The 19,260-nt window shown below is 32.7% G+C and overlaps 2 protein-coding genes across 5 annotated transcripts in view; both read left to right on the top strand.

The window, feature by feature from the left end:
- Positions 1 to 625: 625 nt before the first annotated feature.
- Positions 626 to 5,065, top strand: RagC-D (Ras-related GTP binding C/D). The gene is made up of 8 exons (XM_073088894.1): positions 626 to 800; positions 875 to 1,008; positions 1,079 to 1,307; positions 1,486 to 1,581; positions 2,414 to 2,632; positions 3,118 to 3,260; positions 3,980 to 4,128; positions 4,605 to 5,065. Exons 1-8 carry the CDS (start codon positions 798 to 800, stop codon positions 4,781 to 4,783), a joined length of 1,152 nt encoding a protein of 383 aa, XP_072944995.1. The 5' UTR covers positions 626 to 797; the 3' UTR covers positions 4,784 to 5,065.
- A 1,016-nt stretch (positions 5,066 to 6,081) lies between these two features.
- Positions 6,082 to 19,260, top strand: part of Lpin (phosphatidate phosphatase LPIN) — a 33,508-nt gene continuing 20,329 nt past the window's right edge. For 3 of the 4 annotated variants that reach the window (XR_012103618.1, XM_073088871.1, XM_073088847.1), the window contains exons 1-2: positions 6,082 to 6,265; positions 14,358 to 14,696. Coding sequence is in view for 3 of the 4 variants with exons in the window: in XM_073088871.1 (XP_072944972.1) it covers positions 14,508 to 14,696 (189 nt within the window). In the remaining variant the exon portion in view is untranslated. Of the gene's footprint in view, positions 6,266 to 10,401; positions 10,630 to 14,357; positions 14,697 to 19,260 lie in introns of those variants that run through there. The other variant, XM_073088856.1, reaches the window with a different exon arrangement.

Raw genomic sequence — 19,260 nt, 5'->3', positions numbered from 1 at the left:
ACGTTTACATATTTAAGAAACGCACATTTTGAAAAATCTCACGTGAGATTGGGGGATGGGGGAGGGGGTTGAATAAAATCTCACGACATCTCACCAGGGGGGGAGAGAGGGACAGAAAATTCAAAAAAACACCTCACGTAATTTGTGGATCTCCCCTAACTGCGTTAGTATGCCCTTACGTTACGGAGTATATGCTAACTAAATCGGCGCGCAACAACTTCAGAGCGAACTAGCAGTTTGGCGCGGACTATATCTCACCCGCTTGCATGAGGTACGTTCAATGGACTTTAGTGGACACCAGTGATTTTAGTGGCATGCGGCCTAATAAAAATATCTATATGAAACGATAGGAGTCGAATAACACGCATGCGGAGCCATCCACGTAGTACCAAGCCCGTGCCTACGAAAAGGCCCTGAGCTTTGAATATAAAATATTTATATAGGAATTTAATCAATTATTGTAGCGAAATATATATTAAACCATTCTTTTGTTACAAAATAAAAATATGCCCTAATGTACACTTATAATGGCTGTATAATGGTATCATTTTAGTATACATTTAAAAAGTTTATGTAACAAAGAAAATTGTAAGTTTAGTTGTCAAAATGTCAATTGTCATTTTGTCTCTCATCATTGTCAGTTGCAGTAATATAGGATTTCTGTCTGTTTTAATTTCATACGTATTAGATCACTTTGATTTTGATAATAATTTAAGGGCGTATCAACATACGACGTAAAGTATTATTGTTAAACTTTATTAGATTCAAGAAATTGTGTCATATGTATAATCCGAAATATGGTAAGGCTTTTCTACACAAAGTATATGTACATTTTGAAATGTGAAATAGAAATTGAACTTAATTACTTTTGTAGAGTTATCAGGACGAATATGTGGGGTCTTTTCCCAAAGATTTTAGTTATGGACCGTTTGAACAAAACGGAGATGGAGACAATACTTCATTACAGGAAGACCACAAGCCTCGAATACTTCTTATGGGTTTGAGAAGGTACGTAAGATAATGAATCACTTTACGTCAATTTCGTAAAACACATTTGTTTACTAATATATTGTTCTAGGTCAGGAAAGTCATCAATACAGAAGGTCGTATTTCATAAGATGTCACCGAATGAAACACTGTTTTTAGAGTCTACAAACAAAATAGTAAAGGACGATATAAACAATAGTAGTTTTGTACAATTTCAAATTTGGGATTTTCCTGGACAGATAGACTTTTTTGATCCTTCATTTGATTCCGACACCATTTTTGGTGGTTGTGGTGCTCTGGTCTTTGTTATTGATGCACAGGTACTTACTCTAATTATTTATGTAATAGTTTTGAATATGAATACAATTTTAGAGTTATGGGCTTAGTCAAGATTTAGTTCAGGGTGAGGTTAACAAACATGAACTGTTGCGAACCTTCTTGGCTATGTCCTTAAATTAAGTTTCAGTTTCAATAAGAGAAATGTGCATAATATTTCAGGATGATTATCAAGATGCATTGGACAAATTGCACCTCACAGTCACAAAAGCATACAGAGTAAACAGTAACATTAAGTTTGAGGTATTTATTCACAAAGTAAGTATATTTATTAACCTTCACGGTGTACATTTTATACAATAATATTTATAGTTATAACTTGTTTACAATAGCACTGGTACATATAAAATTAATAACTTCATGATAGCCCTTTCGTTATCTATGTAATTGCTACTGTGTAGTTGCTATTGGAGAATTTTATTTTATTATAAGTATGAGTAATAATTAATACCTATCATGGTCATAGATACAGCTGTATTAAGATAAAATAGATTCTGCCTAAACTTTATACACAATAGGGCAAAATCAAGCCAGTTGTCCAGATGTCCTACCCTGTTTCTATTATAGTTCTTTATTAGTTACTGACTTGCTCCTCATGATGCTCACTTTGCCCACTCCTAAGAGAAATTCCTGAGACACAGTGTAAGAGTTAATATGACTTACAGAATATTTATGCCCAACATAGTTTTGTTGATGATTCATAAATGACAAAGGACTGTTATTGCTAATTCAATTGGCGTTTAGTCTAAAGTAACCTTTGAATATCAAAATTGTTTTTAAAAGGACATCCACAGAAAGATGTTTGTAGACAATAATATAGGCTACCTTAACATACACTGTATAGGTTGACAAGTGATAAAGTAAGAGCTGGAAGCTGAAGCTGAAGGTCTCATAATTAAATTTGGTTTGATTCAAATATTAAACAACACTAGATCAAAGATATTTTATTGTGGTTAGCACCTTTACAATTTAAGTTTTATCATATTTCTTACCTTTGACCCACAAAACCCACTATAAATATGAATTGTATAATGCATTTGAAGTTCAGTGATTAATGTATTATAATAGCACATTAAAATTATCTTTTCAGGTAGATGGCCTAAATGATGACTATAAGATGGAGTCCCAAAGGGATATCCATCATCGTGCTACTGATGATTTAACAGAAGCGAGTTTGGATCATGTGCACTTATCGTTCCACCTCACATCTATATATGATCACTCCATCTTTGAAGCATTCAGCAAAGTTGTACAGAAATTAATACCACAACTTCCTACATTAGAAAACCTTCTAAACATTCTTATTTCTGTAAGTAAGCCTTTTTACTTACCTATATTATTGCTCTATAATTTTAATATATGGCTCTTACACAGAGTTATGCATTGTGCTATACATGGTAAAAATATGGCATGACGCATGCTATTGTTCATTACATATTAGATTACCAATTAGTTTCACTATATTACACATTTATATAAACACTAGCTGACCCAGCAAACGTTGTGCTGCCATATAAATAAAAAAATGTTAAGGGTGAACAACCCTTATCACTTAGGGGTATGAATAATAGATAGTAGCCGATTCTCAGACCTACTGAATATGCATATAAAATGTGGTGAAAATCAGTAAAGCCGTTTTGGAGGAGTACAGTAACTAACATTGTGACACTAGAATTTTATATATAAGATCTATTTATCTTGGTTGAATTTGTGTTTTTAGTAGAAAACAAAACAGATGACTTATTTGGTACCCAAATTCAATGTGTAATATTGATTAAATTAATAATTTTTCAGAATTCTGGGATTGAGAAAGCATTCCTGTTCGATGTAGTATCCAAAATCTATATAGCAACTGACAGCTCACCCGTTGATATGCAGAGTTATGAATTATGCTGTGATATGATTGATGTTGTTATAGATATCTCTTGTATATATGGGTATGTTCATATCATACTACTATGTCTTTTTTGGTTATTTTTGCTTGTAAGTTGATAAAACTGCATGGCATAATTTGATAGGTGTATATCATGTTATAGTCACAGTAGGTATTTCAATGATTGTGTTCATGCAGTTTTTATTTTTTGTTTACAATAACTATTTATGTTTGCTCATAATAATAGTTTTGAATCGAAACTTTCGATCCTTATATGTATTTGTTAACTGCAAATATAGAATACCTACTCTAATTGGCAAATAAGCATGTTTGTTATAAACATTAATGAAACATTTGACTCCAATTTGGAAAAAATCTATTTATTTGGTTCAATTCTTTCTTTATTTTTTATTTCACGATAAGGCAGACGGGCTACCTGATGGAAACCAGTCACCGTCGCCTATGGACATTTGCAACACCATAGGCGTCGCCAATGCATCGCCAGCTTTGAATCGCCGGCAATTATCTTATTAGTAAAGAAAATTAGAAATATGTGGACAGAACGCTAGTTAGAATTTGAATGAAATTCTAATAAAAGCATCTATAAATAAATTTTGTGGAGTAGAAATTATCTAGCTACTTTTCTTCTATGAATTTTGTTTATATATAAATAATCATGTATGGAAATGTCCAGTGTTCACTACTAATCACTGGACATATCCATAATAGTCTGACTTAAGTTATGAGGTAAATTTATTTAGTTATACTCTTGTATGTTTACAGTATGGTGGATGAGAGCCAAATGAATACATTCAACAGCCAGAGTTCCAGCCTCATAAAGTTAAATAATGGAACTGTACTGTACTTGCGGGAAGTTAATAAATTTCTGGCGCTTGTCTGCATTCTACGCGAAGAAAATTTCCAGAAACAAGGTATTCTTATAATTGTTTACTGTAAATAAAAATATTCTATCTCATTCATGGGTTCCTTATCAATATCATAACTTTGAAGACTTAATCTTAAATGTAATGTCAAGAACTAATGTGGATTGCTGATGGTTACAAATTTGACTTAAATTAATGGGTGACCATACATTTGGAAGGTTCAAATCGAGAACAGTTAACAATTTAAAAAAAGCTGTTCAAATTATTATTTCCACATAATAGAACTTTTTGAATTCCTGACCACATGTTTTATTATGAAAAACTTCAAATTAAAAACTTAGTAAAGTAATAAAAAACACATTAAGTACAGAATCATGAATTACAGTTGCATTTAAGATAGTTAATAATACTTTTGGCATATAAATAAAGTTTTTTTTATTAGTCTTGGCTTAGTATAGTCATTAACATAATCCCTAGGTCTCATTGTCAACACATCATCACTGAACTTTATTTTTGTGTTACAGGTGTAATTGATTACAATTTCCTTTGCTTCCGTGATGCCATAACACAAGTGTTCGAATTGCGCAATAAATGCCAAGGTGTCGCCGCAGCAGCTAGGTCTCGGCCCGAACCGGAGTTAACCAACGGCGCAGCTGACTCCGCCGAGACCACGTCAGACCATTCGCAACCCCAAATACCCTAGCACAATACCTACATTCTCTTTGTACACATTTCCTAAATCGTATCATTTACTTTTAAGAAATATAATTTCATATTTTTTTATATAAATTCATAGGCTACATAAAGCAAATTCTTATATAAATGTAACTCCTTTTAAGAATTACATCATCACAGTGGGTAAAACAATTAGTTTTAAATGATAAAATACTTATATCATTGCTTACGCCTGTGATCTACCACAAGTTATTCCAAAAAAGTATATACTTGATAGATAATTGTAATAAAGAGATTTATTTTTATTGGCCAGCTTGTTTTATTTTTTCTATTAGCATGTTTTTTGCCTCTATTACCAGTTTGGCCCATTACCATCGTCGTAAATAGATTACTGTTGTTTATTTTTATAAAAATTGTAATTGGAAGTTAGTAACTATAGTATTTATTCATATTTCACATATTATTAGGAATCTTTAGAATGTAATAATGTTAAAATTTATTTATTTTATCGACAAATAACATAAGTTCTGGTTTTTAAAGTCGTACTAAATTAACGTAAGAACAAAAAGATATTTTCCCTGGAAAATGAAAAATGGATCATGATGCTGGCAACATTAGAATGTAGCTGTTTCTGAAAACCTTAACACGCACAGAAAAGTTTGTCGGATTATAGTTTACAGATACTTTAAAATGACAAATGACATTTCATGACAACATTTAGCTCCGTAAACATTGTACGACAATAACAACAAAATGGTTGTGCAACAAAATTCCCCTGGGTCCAGGTATTATATTCCTATATGTACCAAAGATACGTTTAGGCCAGGAACACACGGTCAACACGTGACTTTCGTGATGTTTGTACTATAGACGCTTCACTTTATAGACAAAGAAATCTGGATTTGTTATCCATACATTAATCCAGTCGTTAATATTCTATGTACGTAGTCTGAGCGCTGACGAGCAAATTGTATGAATACACCTGCTCGGAACAACTTCAGAGCGGACTAGCAGTTTGGCGATAACAATAAATATTTCTAGTATTGTACCGTATAAATCAATATCAGCTGATATCTATTGACCGGGTATACTGTCTTAATCCTGTTCTTATGTTCCATGCTCTATAAAATAGCGGAATGAACTAAACATAATCCATAAAAAAATACTTGACTGAATCAATAATAACTCTTTTTTCAACAATAATGATTGAAATAATTGGCTCGACTAAATTGATGTCGGTTGTAGGACTATATTTGTCCTTTTTGTAAAAAAAAAGCAGTGATTTAGGTCGCATAGTGGAACGTGCCTTTCAATGAAATCGATTCATTCTTGTCGTGTGTCAACTAATTGTCAGATTTAATTTTACGGAAAGCTTTGTTTCTTGAGTGTTTTTTTCGTGTTTTTTAATCGGGACAAAGTATTAATTATTAAACAATTGGCTTTCATATATTATACATATTCGTGACGTGCTATTCTGCTAGTTAAAGTTTTGCATACAAGGAATATTTATGTAAGTGGGAAAAAAACATTTTTTATTACATTTAAGGTTCAAAAATTAACATTGTAAACACATTTATTGAGGAGAAATCTGAGAATAATTAAATAAAATTATCAGCGTTACAAAATTATTTATGATTATTTTGTGACTTGCGAGACGACGGTAGGACAAAGAAAACATTTTTACTTACTAAGAGGACTTATGAGGGCTTTGTTATTTGTTATCTTTACCGCTGTTCATAAAAACTGTTAAGTTCACGGACAGATTTTAATTCAGTGAAACTGTGTCAATTCTTTGTGTAGTCACTTTCTTCAATTCTAATTGTAAATCATGCAAATCTCAACATTATTAATAAATTAATGTATAAAATATAAATACAATACGACCGGAATTTAGTAAGTTTCGGTAAATATTTAAAACTCTTATTCTCAATTGTATAATTATTTTTAATTATTATTTGAACATTTCCACAAAAAATCTTTAACCTCTTGAAGAAAACAGCAATATATAAAATAATATTTGCAGTTAAGCAAATATGAATGCACAACACTAATGAAAAAAGATTTTTTTATTAGGTCTTAAATGATCAGCCAAAGATAAAATTAGAATCTTAAGTAAGGTACCTCTGAGAGATAGGTTGGAATGCCTTGGATAAGTATAGCTCCTTTATGAGCTCTGTCAAACCAGAATTGCTTAACACAGTTGTTAGGCAGAAATATGTGTGGTAGTGGTGCCCTAGAGTTGAACCACAGACTATTCTACTACCAATGTTTTACAGATGCTTCGCCCACCAGATTCATGGTTACTTTTTTATTTATCGGTTAAGACTAACATTCCATGGTACATTTACACATTGTATTATATTTATTTACAATGTATAATGGTAACTTTTATAGACAATACATATATAAGTCTAGTTGAAGTTGGTCTTGTGATTAATGTTTGACAGTTGACAAAGTATAGATAAAAAAATCAGCAGGGTCACTTTTAAAAATATTTTATAGAGTACTACAGATTTTTTCATTACCTTAATTCACAAATCAGCCAACTCCACTTTTTGTCAAAATGTTTTTTTTATTTATTCTGATAGTAAATGGCGTTGAACGAAATCAAAATAAATAAAAAAAAAACATTTTGACAAAAAGTGGAGTTGGTTGATTTGCTAATAGGTATCGATATACATATAAACATTTCTAAAAAACTATTTAGTTTTAATAATTTTCCTGCACATAATTTTTTGTGGCCTTAAATCTATATTTCCAACAACATGAGCAGTATGATGTAAATCAGTATGAAATTTCCAGTTTTAGAATTGACAATTTTTAATTGCACTATAGTTTCAGTAGTTGTATATAGACATACATGCACACATCTTACAAGGAGGGATTCTTACCTATATAGGTTAGTACCTATATGAGGTCTATGTTTACAATAATAATTTTGACAAGTTTTCATTCAATATTTAGTGCTTTTAACAAAATTCTTTTTCTAATATCTAAAGCAAACTCTTTTAAGTGAAGTGAGGAAAGAAAAGGTGGTAGGACATTTTGTAGTTCAACTTCAGAGCTACCACACCCCACCTTCTTTTGCATAATAAAAGCAGTGTTAAGAGAATCCTGTGTTTTGGTTGGTATAATGTGGTGAGGACCAGATACTTATATGAGGAATCCCAATTTAATCCTCAAAGGAAGCAACACATCTTTAGCTCACCTGAAGTTTGATTCTAAGTCTGGTTGAGATTCATAAAAAAATGTTTATGAGCAGCTGTAGTTCTCTCTGTAGTGGCTCTGCAGCTGTAGGCTGTATCTATCATAAAAATAATAGCATTCTGATTAGATCATAAACTTAAATGTACCACTATACATTTTCAACTAAAAGACTTGATATACTGTAAGGGTGGTGAATAAGTGTTTAATATTATCTTGTAGTTATTGCTTAGTACAAAAATATCGTAATCATTACAACATGGTCGAGAAATCTAAATCCAAATCCTATATAATTCCTAATGTTTTCAAGAGCGCCACAACTACTTTACGAATTAGTGTGACATTTAATATCTCGTTGCGTTATGTAATTAACAAAAACATGTTTTGTTTTTCCGCATGTTAACAATTGCGAATTAGTAGAAGGCCATCGGGGAGATAACATTTTTGTTTTTCGCACGTACTCGTATTGCTTTCGTTGCGGGTGAGAAAAGGAGTTATGACGGCTAATCGAATAGTGTTAAGGTTGAAAGTGGGTCGCGGTTTGACATTGGAATCTGCATAGTGGCCTTGTGGATTTAAATACTACGCAACAGGCATATCGACAAACGGTGCGCCTTTGCCGTGGCACAGCTCGTAAATACTACGTCACACGACACACCCATTACTAGACAAATAAGACGATGTTTGCTTCTCGAGAGCATTTTGTGAATGAAATATCCTGGTACAAAATCATTAGAAACTATATAAGTAAGAAAATAAACATCAGCAGGTAAGGTTCTGGTTAAGTATTTTTGTAATAAAGATTACATTCAGTATGTAAAATTAACAAACGAGCAAAATAATACTTAATTATGAACTAAGCATAACATATTATATTAATTAATAAAAAAACCTCTCTCTGTCTATGTATATTTATATAGACTTTAGTGACAATGTGCTGGTCTGGATGGCATAGAAAGATCATTTTACTGGGGAAACCATAAACCCGCCGTTTTAGAAATTGTTAGATTGGTTTCAATTATTATTTTATTATCACCATTCTTATAATGTCACTATAGCTCATCTACATAGTTATTAATCCCAAATAGGATTTGACTACACTGAGATAGGTTATGGACTTATGAATGTGTTGCTGCCCCTCGAGACTAGTATATTGCCTATTGTAATGTTACCTGTAAATATCTCAAATACCAAAATTACCAAACTCACGTCTATAGGCTTAAAGCACTTAACACTGATATAGAAATAGGTATGGCTGTGGTGCCCTCGCAAACAACCACACAGGGTTGACCTAGTTAAGGGCCAATCTGCTTTACAAAACATGAAACCGCAAAAAAACAGTGTTACACTGGCAATCACATTGGATACATTTTACCGCAAAGGTCCCAACGTAAATAACACGGTTAAGTTACAAATTATTATTTTAGTTATAAGAAATATAAACTTTATTTTCCACCACATCGTTATTTGAAAATAACAAATTATTTTCGGGGTCCATTATTTTTTTTGTGTTAACTATTTATGTTTATACTTTAAAAATAACTTTGCTAAAGAAGTAATGGTTACTCATATCAATATATGGTTAACAGTATCATAGCCATCGCAATCGTAATATATGTAATTTAATAAGTAGATAATTTACTGATAGTAGATAAATAGTTAATTATATTATTTATAATATTGTCTAGATCGAAACTCGTGCTTGAGTATACTATAAATTTCCACTCACAAATATGTAGTGGGCGTTTGCTTGTAAAAAGAATTTTGTTCGACTTGTATCTATATGTCTTAATATTACGTCTGGATTATCTTTAAACACATTAAATAAAATATATAAAGAGTCAAAATAATTATTGGTTTTCATAACTGTAGTAATTAAAATGATAATTTATGTCATTTATGTGCAAAATAATTGGAAAGTACGATGACTAACAGTAACTCTGGTCCTAACGTAGTAATATGTACGTAAGTCGACTATGTTTACCTGAAAAAAAAAATCAATTAAAATAGCTGGAAGCATCTCACAATACTTCTTATCTTTTTTAATTTCAAAACAACTCATTTTATATGCACTACGTGCGTTTACTTATACATTTAAATACCTACACATATATCACTTATAAGGGGTGCCGTTATTGGGCGTGTTTCTGTAGGTCAGCGATCAGTGCGTTTTATCATTTTTGGGTCAAACTCTTTGTTTATGTCTTGTTGCAACCTCAAGTGTATTTTCCTGAGCGCAGAAGACACTTTCGCAATGGCGTGGTGCGACATCACGCCATCACGCGATGAACACGTCCGCATCGCGCGGTCGCCGTTCGGGCGCCGCGGCGGCCGGTTGGGTTTCTACCGAACACATGGTTATTATGCGTGTCCGCCGAATCGCGGTATGTGTAGTTCGTTCGTCTGGGAACTTCTACGTCACGCAATAATCAACCGGCGCTGTCGCACCCACTCCGCCCGCCACTCAGAGCGAAGCTCGCGTTCGCCAGTCACCAGTCCGTTGTCAATACTCTGGTGCGGGTGACGCTTATTAACGCGTCGTGTTTTTTCGTCTTGCATACGATATCGTACACGATATTGTACACAACGATTTCTTGCAACCATCGATTGTTGATAAGAGTGTTAATTCTTGGGATTGTATCGACAATTACAAAGAAAATAATTATTTTGGTACGTTGATTTTTTGTTTACCATACTTATTCCATTGTAACGACTGTTGCGAAAAATTTAAATGTCGCGAAACGAAGCATAATTTTTTTTAATTTAATGGAACGTATAATGTAATTATTTAGATAAGTATGTATTTATTAATGGGTTACCGACTAATCTCTGATTTCGAGACATTTATATAACTAGTAAAATTAGAAAAATAAAACAACCCTGAAAGAGATTTATTAAGTACTTTAATAGTCAGTTTCAGTGACTTTCAAATTTCAGTTAAAATAAAAATAAAATAATTACACTGAACAAAGTACGTACCCATTGTGTATGTATTCCATGTAGGTGGGTACTATATACACTATTCACATTTGTAAACTATTTTGAATATATTGTTTTGTACGTAGAAATTCTAATTTATTTAGTTACAAGACTACTTTATACGCTGGTTTTACTTATAAACACATTATTGTGGACGCAGAGGAATCTTCGCATACAATAACATTGAAACTCCTATTTAAATATGTAGTTTTTGTCTCTGGTCAAAGTTGAGGGCGTCGAAGGTCTTTGTCTTACCGGATATTTCTGTAAAATATTATGTAGTATACCTACATAATAGTTTTAGGTAGTCATAATAGGTAGGTAGATGTGACTGTAAATACGATATAGTTGCATTATATATGTGTTGTAGATGATCATAACAAAACAACACAATAACATCGTATAATTTAATTACAATGTCCACGTATCACACATAACTCCAATGAATCGTGCGGCTTACCATCGCACGTCACGTTGGTGTCCACACCACCCTGTGGTGAGCGTCAGCATGACAGTCAAGTAGATAAGGTTTCATGTTACCTCAAAATAAATAATACTAAGCACTTAGTATAATGTAATATACCTATATCCGTTCACGCTTATAACTATTTAATTTGCACTCTTTGTTGGCGACTCTCCAATAAAATGTAGGTTACTTTTTATTTAGAAAAGTAGCGAAAAAATCAAGGACGATCAAAGCGCCACTACTAGCTATTAGGAAGTGGTGAGGTGACGATTCGACTCAATCAATTATCCCAATGTTAGCGGAAACTTATTCATCAATAACACATCTTTGTACCGGAAAAGTTCAAGTAGTAGGTTCAAGATTAAATTACAAGAGTGAACAATAGTTTATAAATTGTTTCAAATATTAATGTTATTATATTTAGCGTTGATATGGTGAAAGTAGAGCAGGGTAGAGTTGACAATTCGACACCATTTGTAGTAGATAATTATGAACACCGATTCGGTAAGCGTAATTATACGCGCTTAAATATGTATGTCAACATAATTGCTTTAAAACAAAAGAAACAATAAAGTTAGTTATAAGAATAGAAAGCGACCGACGCAAAATCTTCCTTTTTTATTCGTGATAAGTACAATAAAAGTGAAGCCAAAACCATTATGCGGTTACCGAACTCTTTATACACATTTTAGTTCCAATTGATTCAATTTATTATTAAAATGAAAAGTCAATTGAAAAAACAGATTGCCATTTGTTTTCTTATTTAACGTGTAGTTTTGTGTTCATTAAAGGCTTTTTAATTTCGATCGAAATATTTGAAATACAGGAAGGGTCAAAAATCAGCACACTTCTTGCGTGATACTCTTATTCAAGTACACAAACAGAAAAAGCTACAGTTATCTTATTGTAATAGATAGTAAATGACAAAACAAAATAAAATTTATATTTATACGTATGTTGACCGTATCGACGCTAATTGTTTTCATAACGTAAATAACAAAGACATGATAATTAATCATATACAGTATATCTGTGATTAACATGTATGTATATTATAATAGTTTGTGTATGTATATATGTAATACCTATTATGACAATTTGCAAGAGCGCTATTCTTGCGGATTAGTCATTGTTAGTATCTACTCATACAAATCTCGCTCCGGGGGCAGAGTCCCTCTGTCGTCACGCACGCTACGGCCACGTGTGTGCATGATTCTCACTTCGGTGATAGGACCAGGTAATCTTTGCATGGACCGCCATTATCTGGCTTTATGTTCCGATTACTATTCTTTGTTGTCTGCTAAATTGTGAAGCCTTTTGACTTTACAACTATTTTCACGTTATAATCTTGCCTCGTTTAAATGTAATCAGTTCCTCATTACTTTTTATTAATGTATAACAAAAAGGTTTTTTATCCTGATATTACACGAAGAACGACACAAACACATGCACAGAGCCATGACAGTTATCTAAATTCATATATATTTCTGCTCGATTGGGAATCAAAGATGTCCAGCTCGCCATGCTAACATGGTAACCATAGTGACATAAGGATCGGCTGCAATTTATTATTATACCTGACTTTGATCATACGAGTAAGTATGTACGGACATAAATAGTTACTCTGAGTAGACATAATCCCTCTTGAATACTCTTGAGGCATATTACTACCGGTCAAGCTCTTTTATTGTACCAAAGCAATTACATAGTCTTTTATACGAATGTAGTGCACGTCTCTACTACTCTAATGTACGTACGTAACCTCAATCTCAATTTAACATATGTTTGTTCAAAACAGTTTCTCAATGTTCATTAATTATTGCCCTGCCGTAGCGTTCGGTTATTTCTCGTAATAGTAGTTATATTTGGTTGCTATTCGCTATATCTCAATGTTCTATCATGCAATGTTGCGTCAGGGTATCCTGCGCCTGCAAGTGCGTCGACCCACTAATTAAATTGATATGTTTGTTGTTGACGTTCTCAATACAGATCGTACCCGGAAGCTGTGGCCTTTTCAACTAGATTGTGTAGTGACCGATAGTGACGTGTCAAATTCCATAATGTAAGGTTGAGGATTAATAGCTGTCAATTACTCAATATCTACACAATGCGCTTATCTGATAATAGCAATGTCGAAAGTTATTTTAGTAATGACTCAATTTATTTCGGCGTAAATAATGTTTAGCAACTTATGAATCCCATAACGCATATTATAATGCAGATTATATGATTCGTCGTAATATACCTAAAAAAATCGTGGACTATTCACAAAAGTTCACTGCATGAATTGATTTCTGTTTATACGTTTTGACATATGCCAGCCGTGCATGAAACACAATTTAGTATCGATTTTTAATCGTACTAGGATGAATATTACTTCAGGACTATCAAACTGACTGAATCTTTACAATAAGTAACCACGCTTATAGCAGTTTAAACGGCATTTGAATCATTACTGGGTTTCATAGATTAAGAGGCCCTCTACAATTTGCCTTTGGCATTTTACAAGCCATCGAGCGTTGTTTCATAGACTATTACAAAATAACGAGTCTTGCAATTTGCCATCGAAGTTTGGCAGTTTACAAACCAGTGAGCATTTTTAAACGATATCGTCTGTACTCTTATAATAACGAGTAACGATTCATAAAATCTTCGACGGCGCAATATAATAATCAAAAGAATGAGATAAGAATACAATTCTCGCCATAGTAAAATTTTTTTTTTTTTTGTATTGTCAATTATATTATTGAAAGATAATATTCTGACGTGCAGCACCTGGCCCGTGAGAACCGGATGTTCGTTTACAGTTATCCTGCATGTGTTCTATCGTTCATGATAAATATATTGCCAATTTTCGCCCTATCACACAAGTGCAATTTCCATCTGTGGTTACGAGTACAAAGCAATGATTACTCGAGCTATATAATTAAAAACCATATTTTCCTTGTTTCAGATTCGCGTGCATTCACATTTGGCGTGATCAAAATGGGGTAGTTTGTGACTGAAGTTTTAATATTGGAATTGACTTGAGATATACATATATTAAGGTGTTAGGTTGTTAATTAGTGTGTTAGTGTTCAGTGAGTAAGACAAATTTGCCACCATGTATTCCATGAACTATATTGGCAAGTTCATTGCGAACTTTCGCGAGTTTTACAATGAGATAAACGGAGCGACGCTGACGGGGGCCATCGACGTGGTGGTGGTGGAGCAGCCCGACGGCAGCTTTACCTGCTCCCCGTTCCACGTGCGCTTCGGGAAGCTCGGCGTGCTACGCTCCAAGTTAAAAGTTGTAAGTAAACCAATAAGTAACATTCAATTCTCATTAAATCTCCTTAAAGAGGTTTGTAGCATTCGTGGTTTGACTGTGGCGGTGGAGCAGCTTCGCCAATTTCTATATCATAATGTTAGTATATAAATGCTGTTTTCTGTTTGAAGACTATATTATAGCAGAGAAAATATATTATTGACTAAGGATTACCTCAAAAATTAAGCGTTGTTAGACAATTGGACAGTTATATAAACTTAGATCTTCGACCTCGGTTGACAAAATTCAGATCCGAGAACATCTCAAAATTCGGAATTCGTATTAACAGGAAAAATGAGTACTTATCCCTCAACTTTAGTTGCATACTAAAAATTTAAGATGATTCTTAAAAAGCAAGATATGTGTAGATGTGTCAGCACCGCTATTATATAGGTACTACTTCACTGCGAGTACTATCAAACCTTTAAATTGTAGAGACGGATTCCGTTGATAACCTTTTGTGTTATGCGAGTTCACCATATCCACGTAACAAAATGCCGACTTTTAAAATGTCAAAAGTCAGTAGTAGGGGTATTCAAATTCATCTTAAGATAGTTATGTTGTGTTTAATGTGTATAAATAACAACACAGCACAACTGTCATACAAAAAACAATGTGGCTTTTCACTGTATTGAAGTAGTTGCCAAAGTAATAGTTTTTTATGAAAATGAATAGTCGAGACTGCCAACGTGAACCGTGAACGGAATCACGACATTATTTTTAAAAAGGGCGACGATTTTCTGTTCTTTATTTTTCTTTGTTGTTGTTGTTGTTGGGTTTAATGTCGCCGCAGTCGATGAATGATTGCGAGGAAAAACCGCCAATGCGCCATGATGAGACATGCGGTAAAGATGCAATTTTGTTTAGAATTTGCTAACCTTTGAAGTATAAGCAATGGTTTCACTTGTTATAAGTGGTTTAAAGTATTTTATACCTATGTTATTAAAATTACAATGTAATTTAGAATCCTCTCAATGTAAGAATTATAATGGGAAATAGTACATATTTTTTCAGAGCAGATGCTTGATGAACCTTTTAATTACTCAACAAGTAACGGCAGTAGCATACAATTTCTTTTTTAATTTATGGAAATAGGATAGTGTTTTTGCATATGTATCATGTTATAATTATTATGTTTTAACTAGTCTAGTACAACTTTTATAAAATAGATCGAAAAATATTCTAAATCTGAATGAAGTATCACCCTAACAATTTTAGGTTGATAATAGATAACCTTCTACATATTCAAATGGTGTTTAGTTTCGCAACGCCGCAAGTATGTTTTTTTACGCCATTACACTTTTTCTACTACAAGTTTTTATTGTAGTTCAGCATAGAGACAAACTATAACTACTCCTCTTTGAACTACTTATCATTTTCCATTTCCAAGCAACGATTTCCAACGGAATGACAAATTAATAAAATAAACACATAAATAACTGTTTCATTATTGGATTCTACAAAGAGGTATCTTTCGGAACAATTTTATTACATAACCTATTCATCAATAGTATGTTACATGTATGTCGAATAGTGCTCATAGGTTAATCAAACATAGCTATGTTGTAAGAGTATTACGTGTTAACTTATTATTACTTTAAGATAGTAGGTATATAACTATATATATGTTCTTGTAGGTATACGAATGTTTTAATTTGAAAAGTAGCGATGTTGTTACGCTTTAACGGCTATAACTTTAAAACGATTTTAATATAGACGTTGATAGTTAAGATTTTATTTCGATTAGAAAATGCCATCGTCGCGCAGTCCGTGTGGTCTGACCCTTATCTAGCTCACAAAAGGCGTTCAATTAATTATTAAATGCGCGGATTAGGTTATCTATATTCAGGGTCATCGTTACATTTACGTAATCAAGCATTAATCGTATTGATTACCTACATTACTTTTAAGACCTTTTTAACGATACTAAAATAATGTTTATTATATTATTCTCCATGTTTATAACTTGTTCCGTCTTCACCTTTTCGTCCTCTTGTAAACCAACCATTTACTTTTAGTAGCTCTCGAATAAAAAGTTGACATTCTTGTTTTTTTCCACACACCATCACTCCTACGTATTTTTTACGTTGGAGGAATGTTTTTTACTTACGAGGATCATGATAATTACATAACTTGAAAATAATATGAGTTGTACGCTTTTGTTTGAAATAAGAAAGCATTATTTCATAAATTAAACTTTTAACTACTAAGCAGCCAGTACATTTTCATACAATATAGAAACTAGTGCGCAATAGGAAATGGGCATTGCATTCATTTTACAAAAAAATAACTTTGACATTTAGCCATGTTCTACCTTAGCTGGGCAGGTATATATTCGATCATAAAATGGTCACACGTCACGAAGTCAACTACTCCGAAGTGTTTATAAAACATTTTAATGCATCCTTAGCAAGACAGGCTCGTGCTAATATCAAATTATCAATTGTCATGGAGTCATCACGCCACATCGTGCCTACGTCATCGTGTGACCACAATAAAGTTTATCACCATCTTATAATGTGCTTGGATTTATAATCTTATGTTGATATATGGTCTTGACCTTCTGTTTTAACAAACAGCGGTATAACGATGTCCTCTGTACCGAAACATGTATTATGGAATTTGTTAATATTGCAAAGAAGCTGACCTTACCTTGGAATATTTTAGTCTTAAAAATAAAATTAATCTAAATTGTATATGAGGGACGTTAACCTGAACTAAGACCTGCTGAATCCGCAAAATGTTGAACGCGTAATGTGTTTTTACTTATTTCATTAAAATTATTTAATTTATGTCCGGTAAACTCTTGTATTCAGGTAAACTAGATAAAAGGTTTTTGTTTGCAACAAAAACTATTTAGAAATCTGCACATTCACTTATTATTTTCGACTTTAAAAATACACGTATTGTAGATAATACATAAAACTTACCTATGTACTTAGGAAACATATTATTATGCTCTAGTGGACAAAATACTAATAATTTTGCAATGCACTATGTTAAATCATTTTGTCAGCGTACACTCGTAAATCAGGAATTCAGCTCATATATCTTACAAATAAAGTGAAAAATTTTTAACATAAGAAATCATAGCCTACAGCACTTCAGTACGTTATTATAGCTCTCTATCAATGAAAAAATTTCTCTCGCAAATATACCCAATGCGTATAACAGAAAGCAATTTTGAATTATAATTTGTATCGGCATTTGAAAATACTTATAACTATTTCACTTAAAATGAATGTGAGAGACAGTAGAGTGAGAGTGAGTAGAGAGACAATTGTATTTACAATTCGATGTTCGTTGTAACGGTCGGAAATGACGTGCGTGGTAACAGTTGTCGTCACAAGATTTCACGCGTTATTTCGTCAACGAGTCACGAAACAAGAATGTGTACATATCGACGAGCCGTTTGTGGTATTTTGGAATGAGACAGGTATGCCATTCGATTCCGATCAAGACTGGCGCTTACTGCTACGAATTACGATGCGATGCGGGAGAGTTACTCGTAAATCCACAGCTCAGTGAACACGCGCTGTGTCTAGATTGTTCTGGAAAACGAGCGATCCATCTGTTAGCACTATGTATTACTCGGTGAATACTCCTTGGCTCCCCGACTCGTTAATGTTAAGTATATTTAGATCACCTTTAAGTTCAATACCTACGTTATGCTGTGGAAATATCTTTCATTATTCGGTAATATTTTTTAAATACAGCTTCAGACAGACATTAGCTCTGTTTACGTTGGTTGGGCATTTAACACATTGCCAAATGAAGATAGGAAATCTGTGGCTGATTCACCGAGAAATTGGAATTATGCCAATTGCGGGCTTCAATTCCACCAGAGAATTGTATGAAAAATTTGGCACAAATATTTGTCCTCATGAAACCACCTGTTATTTTTATAGAAAGTTGTTAAGTCTGCTAACTATTAATGTTATTCAAATTACCGATTTTTCATCTAAAAAAATATTTCTATAAAAAATAAAATCTATGTAACTGTTATTTCAAAGTGGATTTTTTTTTAAACTACGTACCCTTATAATTTTCTTATTCTGGTCTGCAGCTAATCTAAATAAGAAAAGCAGTAAAATATTTTTTTGTATAATATTTTTAACGAAAGAACCCAATGTTCAAAATTCGAGATTGATGGTGGTCATACGTATTTTTACTTTGGCAAATATAGAGGAGTACGTGAAATAAATATATAACTTATGGATTAAGGACCTATTCTGATAAAAGATGAAAATTTTAAAACTTTGATCAGGTGTGGACAGAGTTACGTATTAATATAGTAATAATAATATGCTTGTATTAATATAATATTATAAAATAAAGGTAAGGTGACTATCAAATTTATGATGCAACCAATAACTTGCTTACAAGACGTAACATAAATTGTTGAACAAGGAGGATAAAATAGAGAAATAATAAACTCTACGATGACATGCAAAATATGCTAGTAAAGTCACGAATTAGTTTGCTTAGTTGCACAATAGCATTATAATAGAATTCAAAATTATTTGTCAAATTACCGTTCGCGTTGTAT

Source organism: Epargyreus clarus, unplaced genomic scaffold, assembly GCF_041222505.1.
Source record: "Epargyreus clarus isolate Ecla_fem2 unplaced genomic scaffold, WU_Ecla_fem_2.2 ptg000003l, whole genome shotgun sequence".
Taxonomy (NCBI): Eukaryota; Metazoa; Arthropoda; class Insecta; order Lepidoptera; family Hesperiidae; genus Epargyreus; species Epargyreus clarus.
This window is presented reverse-complemented; position numbering and strand designations above follow the sequence as displayed.